This window comes from Ostrea edulis, chromosome 7 (genome assembly GCF_947568905.1).
Source record: "Ostrea edulis chromosome 7, xbOstEdul1.1, whole genome shotgun sequence".
Classification (NCBI taxonomy): domain Eukaryota; kingdom Metazoa; phylum Mollusca; class Bivalvia; order Ostreida; family Ostreidae; genus Ostrea; species Ostrea edulis.
In genome coordinates this window covers 6230363-6245011 of record NC_079170.1, presented here as the reverse complement: position 1 = coordinate 6245011, position 14649 = coordinate 6230363, and the positions used below count along the sequence as shown (strand labels likewise).

At 36.9% G+C, this 14649-nt stretch overlaps 1 protein-coding gene across 1 annotated transcript; it reads left to right on the top strand.

The window, feature by feature from the left end:
• The first annotated feature begins 953 nt into the window (after positions 1 to 953).
• On the top strand, positions 954 to 3249 carry LOC125656944 (uncharacterized). Its single transcript, XM_048887561.2, has 2 exons — positions 954 to 1111; positions 1307 to 3249. The coding sequence occupies exon 2, from the start codon at positions 1307 to 1309 to the stop codon at positions 3026 to 3028; it is 1722 nt and encodes a 573-aa protein (XP_048743518.2). The 5' UTR covers positions 954 to 1111; the 3' UTR covers positions 3029 to 3249.
• Positions 3250 to 14649: the final 11400 nt, after the last annotated feature.

The following is a 14649-nucleotide window of genomic DNA, read 5'->3' as shown; positions in this document are numbered from 1 at the left end:
AAAAGTATATGACACTTCAACAAATTAGCATGCATGAATTCCATCAATGAACAATTAAAAATAAAAGGCAGAAATCAACATGGTGGGGGGGGGGGGGGTATCTTATTTTATCTGCTCAAGGTTCCTCCGGACTACCCTCTCAGACCTCGCTTTTCCTGAGGATGTGGCCACTGTCTGTTTGTATGGAAAAATTGTAAGTCTGAAGTTTGTATCTTCGGGATCGTCACTATGCCAGCCACCATCGAAATGCGTCGAACACATATAGGTATCACACCGGTAATTGTCCATCAAAATGAACTTAGTCAATTGTAGTTCCATATATTTAAAGAAACATTTTTTTTCCTTGCGCGATTTTTCTCATTTCCTCTTCTTCTTTTCTCTTAATTTTTGCACCCCTGATTAGGAAATTTTGTGTAATTTGTAGAAATAACCAAGTGTATACAAAGGAACTATTTGCTGTTGGTAGCTGAGGCTACTTCCTGAGGTGTACTCCGGCTGTTTACACACATGTGAAAAACACGTGGATTTGAGGGTAGTCTTGTTTGCGGGTAATTTAATTTCGAAAATGCCGCGTAGGGTGGTGTTTTTCTGGTGTCGGCAGACGAGATAGGTAACATAGAGCGTTTCTGACTGCGTTATTCGGCATCAATTCTGTAAACTGATTTTTAATGAATTTTTTTCCTCTATAGTAATATATAGTGAAAATAATTACCGGTGTGATACCTATATAACTGGCCTTGGTTGCACATAACGCATTATTTTTCTATTGCATCTCAATATGTTTGAAGTACGAGTGTATATATGTAAAATACTGTGAAGTTCATGTTCAAGTATTAATTGCAAGCAATCAAAATGGTAAATTATTTCAACAATTCAATCGTTATTAACAGTTTTAATAATTTTCGTCATGTATAATGGAAAAATTATCAAAGGGGCATCACTCTTACACAACAATTATGTATAAAGTGAAAGTAGGTATTTCTCAGAATCACTGCGTATGTACAGATCCTGGCATCGAAAAAAGATAAGAATATTTGTGTTTGTCCTAGTATCGTAAAATGAAAAGAAGAGGAAAGGACCATGAATTGGACTAAACGATCGAAGAGAAATTGTAAGTTAATATATTCGTATACTCCGGAAAAGGTACCGAAATTAAATTTATAGTTTCCACCTGCTATTGCATGCATGCATGTATATAATTATGTGCATCTGTGACATGCAATCATTTTCATCTGTAGATTCCCGCTTGTGTATTGTTATATACTAATTAACATTTTTTAATATAATATAAAATAATTTTCTTCAGATGCCATATACAGAGGGATTGGTTATCAAATTATGCAGTTTCTGTCCCGAGCCTCTAAATTTGACCTGTACGGTATGCGAAATAGGACTATGTTTTACGTGTTTGGCAGATCATTTAGAGACCGAAAATGAGTTTGGACATTACGTCTGTCTCTACAGAGACAAATTATCAAGTAAAAGCATAAGGAAGTTGTGTAGGAAACACGCGTGGAACATCTGTGAATGGCTGTGCACTTCAAGTTTACTACCTGTCTGCCATGAATGTTTAGATATTGATCCAGCGGTAAACATACACAGCCTAGTTAGGCGAAACGTTAGGAGAATAAGAAATGAGCTAAGAACATTGACCTCTGTTGTTAAACCACGATACGACACAATAAAAAAGGAGGTTTATTTAAGTATGGAAGCGCAGAGACCAGGGGTAAGACAAATAGTTCGTCATATCATCAACCTCGTTACATCGCCTCATTCGTATGCCTTTAACTGCGATTGGAGGGAATACATTAATCGAAGGTTGGAGCGGATGAGGGTATCGGTGGTTAGATTTGATGGTAGTGTATTTGAAGAGCTTCTATTACATGCTCTAAAGATAGAGAGAAGAATGAAAATTCTCACAGACTATGCCAGAGAACTATCGGATAAGCTTCTGGACTATAACTTCCTACAGAATCCATGCGTTTACACTATTGGTAATCCGTTTATAGTATTAAATGCTACACAATTTTTTCACGAAGTACGTAAAACAATCGCATCAGCTACGCCAACAAATCCAAAGGACATTGAAAAGAAAACCGAGAGCAAGGACGTCCACACACCAGTCTCAAAGTCCTTCCTTCAGCGTCCAAAACTCTTAACTACAACCAAAGTAGCAAAAAGTGACCAAGAATTGTCTATTGAAAGTATGTACAATGGCTGTTCTCGCTTTGTGATAGCGGCGGATGGTCCTATCTATATATTGACGGTTCTAGTTTTCGAACATAACGGGACGTCCATGATGCATGGTATAGTGGTACAAAATCTCCATGGTCAAATTATATTTCACAAAGCCACGGAAGTGATATCTGAAAAGAGTCCATTGCACTGTGCTGTAAGTTCAACACTGAATCAAAGGCACCTCGTGGCTGTTGGGAGTGTGTTGATGGAAGTAAATCTGGAACAGGGATTTGTTAGGATACTCCAACGGAGCAAGAAATGGAGATATGTGGATTTAAGTTTCACATACACAGGCTCCCTGCTTGCTCTCCAAGAAAAGAATAAAGGAGGTCGTCTTCATGAACGTCAATACAGAATTACAAGGTGCGATTTGGAAGGAAGAATTTTGCATTTGATCAACTATGACACAAGTTCAGTTTATTCCCCGTACAGAATTCGGGAGAGAATTGATGGAGGTATTTGTCTGATGGACAGAGCTACGGGAAATCTGTTTGTTCTAAATATTACTGGCGAAATAAAATACCGAAATGAAGCCTCACCCTGGCGACAATTCTTACTGCACCTGTTGTGTGACAGGTATGGGAACACTCTTATCTACGACAATGCTAAATCATCTATTCATCTTCTTGATGACGATATGAAAATGATACATGGGATAAAATTAAGAAAAACTGTCATCGAAAGTACCTGTATAGATAATGAAAACAGACTGGTTTGCTTGTGTACCCATAGTGATGAGGAATTTAAAATCCAAATTTACAGTTATATGGAATTTGAAGACTGGGTCTGAAATGTGAAACTGTCTTCCTGTGATAGGGAAATGGTTTTCTTTGGAATTGTTGCATCACTATTTCCCACAATGCAATACAAAATAATGAATGTATAGAGTATTTCAGTTGTACATGGGATCCATTGTGCTATCAGTTTAAATGACTTAGCGTGCATGAGAGGATTGAGCATTGCTGAGAGAGAAAAAAAACTGGAAGCTGCTGAATTAAAGTTCAATACAGATGTTTTTATTTTGTTGAATGACCGGTTTATTACTGTCAACATTACATGTTTTATTATCTCTCCGTGGTTTATTGAATGTAAATATGACTTTACTGGGATTTTATGGCTACTCTAAGATATTGTTTTACTTCATTTAGCCGTTGTATATCCCGATATTTAATTCTTACAGGCAGTGAAAGGTTCTGCCCATTATATCGTATATAAACTGACAAATTACAGACCCGGCAGAGGAGTTTTAAGATACTATTTTAAGAGATGCTTACAGCTGACATTAGATAATAAATCCCTTACGATTTATTTTCGCACATGCCCGTATCGCTTAACCCTGTGCACCATATTCCCTTTAGGAGGAATGCTACGCCAGAGAAATTAAATGGATGAAAAGTGGGGGATATGTTTAATAATATTTTGAAATTGAAAACTTTAAAATTTACTTTATATATATGTAGAGGCAAATTTTGACTCCCATAGAATAATGACCGGGGGTCATTTTTCGACGCCGAAAAATGACCCCCTAGCCGGAAAAAAATTGGATAATTTTGTAGAAAGAAGACCCAGGGGTCATTATTTTGCGTGCCATACCTGAAAAATAATGACCCCCGTACAAAAATGACCCCCTCCCTTTCTTAGCAGATTGATTTATTTTAAAGGAGTTGATACGGGTTTTCAGGTCATTATTTACCCAGGGTTATCGTTCTTCCTGCTCCTCTTATTAAATTTATTCCATGTGTAAATTTTTTTTCACGGTTAATAAAATAAAAGTATAAGAACTAGTTCATTAAATTTGAGGAAAACCCACTTTAGGTTCCATAACCAATTACAAATAGAAAAAACCCGCATATTTCAGGGACGGATCCAGGGAATTTTCAAAAAGGAGTTCTACCATAAATTTTAGTTTTCAAAAGGGGAGTTCCATTCTCAAAATGTGTTATCTTTACCTCATTAAGCAATATTTTGTAACGATAGGCAGAGGTACAACCTATAAAACCTCCACACCTCCCTCTGAATCTACCAATGTATTTATGCTATCTATTTACATGTATAGATTTTGTGTAATCAAACACACACATAAAAAAGAGCTGCGTCTAAATTCAATACTTCTTGTGTCACAGAGAGGCGTGAAATCTTCTTAAAACTGACGAATTGACATACATTTTTTGCAACTGAAGTCAATAGCTTATTTCATTTACGCATCATTATCGTTTTTCAAGAATTTTGAAAAATGAGTAAGTGTTGATAAAGGTATTAGTGAGTATGCGAACGGTAACTTTGGGTAGACTATAGCATTTCACTGGATAATTTATACCTATCAGGGGTGTAGAAAAAGGGGACGAGGGCACGTGCCCCCTCACTTTTGGAAGATGGAGGGGGGGGGGGCACAAGTAGGTTTGTGCCCCTCACTATTTTAACACAAAATTAACATAGATTGATCAGATGAGAATATACCAGGGTTAAAAAAAAATATTCAATTCTAATATGCAGGTTCTCAGCACTCAAAGCATTATTTCTTACATGTACATAACCTATTCTCTCCGTACTACACTTTTTTGACCGAGTTACGTTTTAAACCGTCATAAAATTGTTAGTTACAAGAAAAATGTTCTCACAGTGAAAATTGTTACATGTATATCTGATTTATATTAGAAGGGGACACCCCCCACCCCCCCACTACAATGTTCAAAAGTGCAGTATGTCGTACACAGTACAGGGGAGTAGGGGAAGATACAGCCGGGCCACATGCCACCACACTTTTCAAAGGGGGAAGAAGTATGGTTGTGCCCCCCCCCCCCTTGCCCCTGCTCATAGACACATACAAGGTGGAACGTGATAGAGGCCTTTGAGGAAGTTACAAAACTATATATATACTTAAATTATAAAACAAATATGTAGACGGATTTCTTCATGAAATTACGTTCAAAATGTGATTTAAAAATGTTCCCTTCAATATTTATCATAACCGATCCATACGATGGTCCACGAAGCAAATATGTCAAATCAATAAATGTTTTATCGTTGAGCATGACATTATGAAGTGCGATTGCTCTGCAGACAAATTCCCTGTCATGCGTGTTACGTGCCCATCAGCCGCAATTGCACGTCATTCTTCATTTCTTATATGATAAACATTTTACTTTTCGATTCATATCATACTACTATATCACAGCATATGATTCAATATCATATTATGATTAAATGGAATATTTAATAGCATCATATGTTTACAATGTGATACGATACGATATTGTACGATACAAAATCATATGATAACCTACTATTCTGTATATTATATATTTATTACAAATAACATTACCTAATTTCATGCCATAATGGTATCATAAGATGTGCCATATATCCACAATCACATCAGCCAAGCAAGTGTGAATGAGATAGGATCAGTAGATCTTCCATATGTATAAACCGCTAAGAATAGTCTCGGAGAAAATCCAAAACAGGCTACATGTAGCTCTATGCTATACATGTATATTCATAACAACATTAACAATGCAAGTCTGATGAGAAATGTTCTTGACGAGTATTTGTCTGCATTCTTAAGCAAAGTCTTGACGAGTATTTGTCTGCATTCTTAAGCAAAGTCTGACATTTGATATCATACTCCATATTTTTTGTAAAATATTTATAAGCTACATTGACTATATGCAATTCTGAATGGGTTAGCATAACACTCTAACCTTAATAACACATGGGGACACGGATTTCACAACTATGGTAGTAGCTACTCTGTGAATATCAAATCAATTACGCACTCTGTTTGCATGTTATGGTCCTTAGTGTAGAATAAACTAATGCATGTTTACAAATGTAACTATAGAGCCCCCTTCCACGCCTGAACCCATATTCCCTTTATGGCAAGACGATTGCATGTATCTCGATATAACTATGCATGTATTTACACGTAATAACTCGTTATGACTAGACACATATTTGGTACGAGTCACTATTTTGTTAAAACAAGTAAATTCTTATTTTTGAAACAAAATTACAATTCCTAATATGTTTTAATCTGGTTACGTTTCATATGAATGATAGATTTACTAATAATATGACAACGTTGGGCTGCCTCCCTTAGGCATTACCAGAGAAATAATCCTTAATTAAATTTACAAGGGGGTCATTATTCTACGGGGGTCATTTTTCTAAACGTGAAATGGACTGATATTTTGAAACAGACATTTTTTCTACGGGCAAAAGGGGTAATTATTCTACGTCGAATAATGACCGGGGTGTACTTTTCGACGTCGAAAAATGACACCCGTTCATTATTCTATGGGAGTCAAAATTTGCCTCTACACCGGATTCGAACCCACACTCTACAGTTTAGCAGTTGACGTGCTAACTTACTGAGCTACACAGCTGGGCAGTAGTATTGGAAATGAATTGACAAATATTTCTGACATTTATATTTTCATCCATGATTTAAAGTATTACGATGTAGAGTACCTCCTTAAGATTATTTTTAGGAGGCGGTGTACACTTCGTTGCGTTCGTTGATTCGCTGGTCTAGCACACGAAGCCTCGTATCGTCTCCGACGAATACATACATCACCACGTCGATGTTGTGATGAGGCTGTGAAAGCTGTCAGTTAGAAGGGATTATGAAAATAATTTAGAGCAGATAAGGTGTTATTGGAATGCATGCCAACGTTCTAATGTGCACCGGGCTGGGACATTGAATACAAAACAGATATTTGAAAATAATCCTGCCATATTCGATACACATATAAACCGCATACCGTATACAAAATTACATTTATCGAGCCCGCGTACATTTAAAACATGTATAAAGCATGTATATATGCACCTCAATAAAAATGCTTATCATATGCAGACAAATTAGCGTATACATGTAAGTGTAATTTTTAGTGAGTCACAAATTTAGAATGTTTTTCATATACATTTTAAAAAGTGGTATTTTATTTTAGCGAGAAATAATTCTAGCGATTTTATGACTTATTGAAAATATTTATTTGTATCATGCTAATGCTATATATTCTATAATCTATTTACACAATGACTATAAACATTGCAGTGCAGTCAGAACTACAGTCGGAGGAATATATTTCCCACACGGCCACTGATTACTATAATAATTATTACAGACATACATCATAAATTACAGTCTCCAAAAAGTCCATTTTTGACTACGTCTGGTTCCTGTAAGAAATAGTCATAAAGTTTCACAAGTCATGTGATACCTTCTTTGACGTTGTCCCTTTTCTCTTATCCATGTCCATAAGTTTGTTTAACTCTTAAATAAGTCTATCTAGTCCCCGTTTTCGTACAGCAAACTTCTGTCTTTTGATAAAATGATCCCTTGGTTATACATGTACAACAAACTTCTGTCTTTTGATAAAATGACCCCTTGGTTCTACAACAAACTTCTGTCTTTTTGGTAAAATGACCTCTTGGTTCTACAACAAACTTCTGTCTTTTGATAAAATGACCCCTTGGTTCTACAACAAACTTCTGTCTTTTGATAAAATGATCCCTTGGTTATACAACAAACTTCTGTCTTTTGATAAAATGATCCCTTGGTTCTACAACAAACTTCTGTCTTTTTGGTAAAATGACCTCTTGGTTCTACAACAAACTTCTGTCTTTTGATAAAATGACCCCTTGGTTCTACAACAAACTTCTGTCTTTTGATAAAATGACCCCTTGGTTCTACAATAAACTTAAGTCTTTTTTGGTAAAATGACCCCTTGGTTCTACAACAAACTTCTATCATTTGATAAAATGACTCTTAAACTTCTGTCTTTTTGGTAAAATGACCCCTTGGTTTTACAACAAACTTCTGTCTTTTTGGTAAAATGACCCCTTGGTTCTACAACAAACTTCTGTCTTTTTTGGTAAAATGACCCCTTGGTTCTACAACAAACTTCTGTCGTTTTGGTAAAATGACCGCTTGGTTTTACAACAAACTTCTGTCTTTTTGGTAAAATGACCCCTTGGTTCTACAACAAACTTCTGTGTTTTGATAAAACGACCTCTTGGTTCTACAACAAACTTCTGTGTTTTGATAAAAACGACCTCTTGGTTCCCCAATAAACGTCTGTCTTTTGGTGAAATGACTTCCTTGGCTGATCCCCTCACTGTAAATGTATTCACAACAGCTTCTGAATTCCTCAACATGATAGTCATTTGTGCACTTTCGCATCAATTGCCTGACAATTAATATTTTCCTGCCTCTTTTCTTTAGGGGTCGTCTAAATCATCACGAAATGATTCAATATCTTCAATCAAATCTGTTACGTTTTCTGGCCTGACAGTTTCTAAACAGCATTTTTCTGTAATTTCGCACTGAACTCTCTCTCTCTCTCTCTCTCTCTCTTAATTTTCTAAATCGATCGAAGATTCGGTGACAGCCTTTGAATTTCCAAATTCTGCGGTGAATTTCCCGACTTCGTGTCTTTGTGAAAGGGCGTAATTAGTATGGCCCCACGTCTGCCTCGCGTCTTTTTGCATGCCAAGAAACCCGGTCCGGTCTTGAATTCGTTGGCTTCAATAGGACCATATTACATGCTGATTAATAGTAGCCGTCGCTTATCTCTTAATTGCGGTCACTGATTTATAACGGTTTTTCTACACCGGAGGTTTTGCTAGGAATTTCTTGGCATGGTAAACGAGTACGGTTTAGACGAGTTTAAAACGGAAAATTTGAAAAGGTGGGGGGGGGGGGGGTAGTAAAAAAAGGGGGGGGATAGTAAAAAAAAAAAAGGAACTACTGTATGAATACACATTCTGCATACAGAAAGGTATATTTAAATATTCTACAAAATAAGCCGATATTGGAATCGATCGTCTAATGTGTAAAGGTATCACACCGGCAATTGTAGTTCCATATATTTAAAAGAATGACCTCCCCCCCCCCTCCCCCCTGCGCAATTCTTCTCATTTCCTCCTCTTCTTTTCTCTTAATTTTTGTACCCCTGATTAGGAAATTTTGTGTAATTTTTCAGAAATAATCAGCTGTATAAAAAGGAACTATTTGCTGTTGGTAGCTAAGGCTACTTCCTGGGGTGCACTCAGGCTGTTTACATGTGAAAAACATGTGAATTTGAGGATAGTCTTGTTTGCGGGTAAATACTTTTGAAAATTCTGCGTAGGATGTTGTTTTTGCAGTGTCAGCAGACGAGACGGGTAACAATGAGCATTTCCGACAGCGTTATTCGGCATCAGCGCGTTATTTGGCATCAATTTTAACAAGTGATAAATTACAACTTTCTCTAACGATTCATTCCAAACATGTTATATCCTTCCTTAGAGATCAAGCGCAAATGGGGGGGGGGGGGGGGGGTCACAATTTGTAATTTTTGCCATTACGCATTGTTACGCCAAGACTGTGGAAAGATTTGATGTGCAGAAATAATTCTCAAAAATGACCAATTAAGCCGGTATGCAGTTATTTAAGTTTTTTAGTTGAATACACAAAAATCATGACCATGCCAAGAAATCCGGTCCGGTCTTGAATTCTTTGGCTTCAATAGGGCCATATTACATGCTGATTAATAGTAGCCGTCGCTTATCTCTTAATTGCGGTCACTGATTTATAACGGTTTTTCTACACCGGAGGTTTTGCTAGGAATTTCTTGGGATGAAGAGGTGTAAGCAGTATAAATCACACGTCTGGCTCGTGTCTTCGCTGTTTTTTGTAACACCGTCAAGAATTTCATTAACAAGTTCCTTCATTTTATCAAACTCGCTAGTTTTTGTCAAATAGAATTTCTTGTTCAAAAATGTCAAAATTGACACTTTTCAATTGTAAGCAGAAATAAACGTTAAAACGTACCTTACGAGAGATTTAATTCAAATAACAAAGCCAAAGATAGAATAATTTAAAAGGAATATAACTTTAGATACTTTTCTTGGAATTGCATTGTACGGAGTTATCTTTCCTAACGAATGGCTTTGAATTTCGGTGCCAAGAAAGAAAGAAAGCGCTTACCTCGGATTGTTTACTTACGATGCGGAGTGAATGTTAGCGATACTTATAAGTTATAGATTTTGAATGGGAAAATATGACGACCGAGTTTTTTAGCGCGTAGACGACCGAGCTTGCAACAAAAAATAAGGTCGTCATATTTTCCCATACAAATTATATAACCTTTTTATTGTGTACTTTAAATTTCATTTAGAAACTGACATTTTCTTTATTGGTTTAACTGAGTAAAAGTTGAAAAGCACGAAAAAATTGAAATTTAACGGCGTAGTAATTTGATTGTGACGTAGTGCTTGCCACTCAGCGTTCTCCAAAGTAAGTACGCCAACATGAATTTAGTTTTGTTTCCTCCTTCAAAGTAAAATTAAAATGTTTCTTTAAGAACTGTAAGATTCATAATACATTTGCAACAACACAATCACGTTTATTTTTTCATTACTATTTTTGATGATTTAATTTGGATTCTAACCTTAAAAGCGTTACCACAGTGTAAGTGGCAATCTTTTTCACCCAGACCAAAATTCTCAAAACAATAATGAAGCATGGAAATTACGCCAATAGCGCCCTTGACGTTTGTACCGTTCCCCCTGTGTCGAATCCTCATTTACCTGGAAGTTGATTCTTTACACCCACGTGACTTATGAGGAGCCTCGTCCAAAACTCGATCACACGAAGTGACATGCTATTCACGGAACAGTAGTAGATAACTTGAGAGAACTGGTTGTTGGTGAAGGGATTGAGAATGCCAGATAGGGTTTTAGATACAGTACACCACAGTGTATAATATGTACAAAACACTTTGAAAAGACACTTATGAGTAGGACAAACCCTTAATTTTATATCCTTGCGTCACTAGCTGTAGGGTCAACCCACCCACCACACAAGGGTGTCCGAGTAGCACAGAGGTAGCGCTTTCCCTTCTCACCACTGCGACTCGAGTTCGATCCCCGGGATTGTCAGCAGGTGGTCGCCCGCTCGGACACATGGGTTTCCCCCGGGTACTCCTGTTTCCATATACATGATCTCCTAGCACAAACATGGAAAAAAAATGGCGGAGTGGACATATCACTGGACAATAGCTCTGGTCATAACATCCATAATATGCAGATTTACACCGCCTGCCGACCAGCATGCTACTACACATGATCCTCAATCATCTTTAGACGACATATGTAAGTGAAGACTAAACTTTGAAGAGTACTTAGATGACTATTTATTGCAAAAACTTTACCCGCCAAAAATCTCTTTGTTTGATGCAAACAAAAACAAAGACAATGGATCCAACTCAGTGGGAAAATACCTTCTAATCTTACGAATTCTTATATCGGGTGACATCTCAACCAACCCTGGGCCGATTAAATTTCCCTGTGTGGCCTGCAGTAGACAAACACGAAATCAAAGTACTTAAAGTACTCGTGGGAGTTGAACATTGTGGAAATTCAGTTAGAAAAGATAGTACTGGAAGGGTAGGGGGATAAATGACTGAATATTATCATGATTTTAGATACAAATCAACTGTTGTTGTTTTTCAAAGCGTTACAACAGCAAACATGGATAATGGAAGGCCCATGGACCACAACGTTCCTCGAGTAACTGAAGTCGTGTTGTTGTTTTCTAGAATTTCACCCCTGTGAAAAATGTGACCACATTTATGAAGAAGTTTTTCCCCTGTATATATACATTCAAGTTTAATCCTAGTTATAGCTAATTCTAAGGATTCATTACTTGAAAAGGTAGTTCAATATGCTAAACTGTCACCTGAGTATACTACAGTCCTGTAGAGGATCAATGGAATGGTAAATAATTGTATAATAACTTAAAATAAATGAAATGCAAAAAAATTAGAAATTGTCGGGCATCGGAAATGCACAAGCCGAGTTGCGCAAGGAATGGGCATAGAGGGAACCGGCAGAAAAGTTTTCAAGAATTATCAAGCAGGGAGCAAAATTTTGCGTACATAAATTTCAGCCGACTTAAATCCGTTGTGACCTTGACGTTTAACCCTTGACCAAAATCAATAGGCTTCTTTGTCTCATCAAGGGCGATAATTCAACTAAGTTTAATTGAGATCCTATAATTTGTTAAAAAATTATAGTGCAGAAAACAAAATTTTCTCCAAATTTCAGTCTATTTATATCCACTGTGACTTTGACCTTGTGACCCCGGAATCGATAGTCTTCTTGTCTTACTTAATCGATCTAAGTTTGATTGAGATCCTATAATTCGTTCAGGAGCTATGGTGCGGAAAACAAAATTTTCTCCAAATTTCAGTCTATTTATAGCCAGTGACCTTGACCTTTGACCTAGTGACCCCAGAATCGATAGGCTTCCTCATCTTACTGAAGGTGACAGTCCATCTAAGTTTGAATGAGATCCTATAATTTGCTCAAGAGCTATGGTGCGGAAATGAAATGTTGATGCGTGTCCGCCTGCCCGCCCAAAGGCACTTCATCAGATCATAAGCCGAGTTCGACTTCATCGCAACTCCGCTAAAAATGAAACACTAGTCAAATAATGTTATTTATTGCCAAGGTATTTGGGATATTATACTGTGGCTCAAACAGGGGGTGAATGAACCTGACAGTATGGAAAGCATATAGTGGAATCAGACTTGTGATGCTGGAAATCTATGGTGATTAATAAACTATACATGTACAAGATCCATAACTATTTTTTCTCTCAGTTTGTGAGGGGGAATCCTCATGTCTCTTTCATCTGTAGACAAATAAACAATGTGTTTTGACCAGAGCAATTTCCAATCCTTTTTGCAGCATAAATTCAACATTGTGGCAACTGGGTTAAACTTTGATAGTGAAGTAATACATGGCAGCACCTTATCCCATGCTCTTAAAATTTCTGTTTGACACACACTCATGACATCCACTCAAACATTACAGAGTGCAGCAAAATCCCATTGTAATAGGGGATTCAAAATGGATAACTGGTACAAAATATGGTACATACTATTCAAAAAGGATAATGAATTTGACATATTGATGTCTTGGAAAAGGAAATTCTGACATCGGGGCTCTAAGCGTTTTCAAACATTGTCATTTGATAAAAGTGTTCTACATTTTTAAAAATAGAGATTAATATGTCTTTACATACATAGGTGAGAAAGTTTCCATTATTCCTAGCCGAGACATACCATGTATGCGCAAAAAATTCATAAACAAATATCACACTACTCACGTAGAAAATGTGGACCTTACCGTCATCAAGCGCAGCGAAACACGGCATTTCGAGATTGTAGTCGACGAAAGCTCGGTAACAGTAATGAATAAGGTACACTCATTTTGTATCTATTTTGTGACTTTCTTTATTAAAAGGAACAGTTCTCTAATGTGTAACGTGCAATTACTACGTAATTCAATAACTTGAAGCATGAAGCAGTTTCACTTTGCCACCGGATATAAGAAATTTTATTTCGTATTCCGATCCCAATCGAAAGTTGTTGACTGGGAATGACGTGTTTTAATTCAATCTACATGTAACATCAAGCATTTTTTATATCACATTAAAAAAAAAAACAAATATATACACATACCCAATGTTGTAGAGTTATTTCTTGTAAATTTTCTGAGGTTTCGCACCATATTCGATATTTCGCGCCACGGTGTCAATAGGGCTTGTGTGCAGTTGTCGTTTGTTTCCCTATCAATGTTTATAGGTGACGCTGCGCTACAAACGACAATTTTCAACCTTATCTTTTATTTTTCTATGTATATCAGTATCAATTTGATCGAAATCTTGTATTCAAATTGATTTGAATACAATATCATTGCATTTATTTACATGTCAATTATCAAAATTAGATTAATTCAGAAAAGTTACATGGATTATTTAATGGCGGATGTTTATAAAAGTTTATGTTGATTTACCTAGGAGTAAATCAGCTGACACAGAACCCCCGCTGACGACCACTATACAAATCAATACAAATTACTGCGCAGAAAAGTGCGTGATGACCCAGGGAGATTGAACATAGTTCAACTCCCAAAAATCAGAAACTTTTGATATGCACACATTGCAATATAAGATGTCACCTTAAATGCTGCACGGACAACTCTCCACCCGTTGCAGCACAATGGGTCTGCAATGCATGTTTATCTATTGACAACCCCGCATCCAGCATGGAAACAGATGCTGACATGATGCCTGAAACGATCGGGATCGACATCTCAGGAGATGACAATTACACTTCCGGCGTAAACAACGTAGAAAACGACCATGACATCTGGGAGAACTTAGTAAACGTTAGAAAAGCGAATCCAGCTAAGCTTATCGGTGGTTATTTAAACATAAACAGTCTCACAGGAAAGTATGATCAGATCCAGGACATATTACAGCGAAATCTCGTTGACATGCTTTTTCTGGCAGAGACTAAAATCGACGCCTCCTACCCCGATGCAGTTTGTAATTGACAATTATACTATGTGGCG

Coding starts and splice junctions, on each gene's coding strand:
- LOC125656944 (XM_048887561.2), top strand. CDS start 1,307: ATGCCATATACAGAGGGATTGGTTATCAAATTATGCAGTTTCTGTCCC.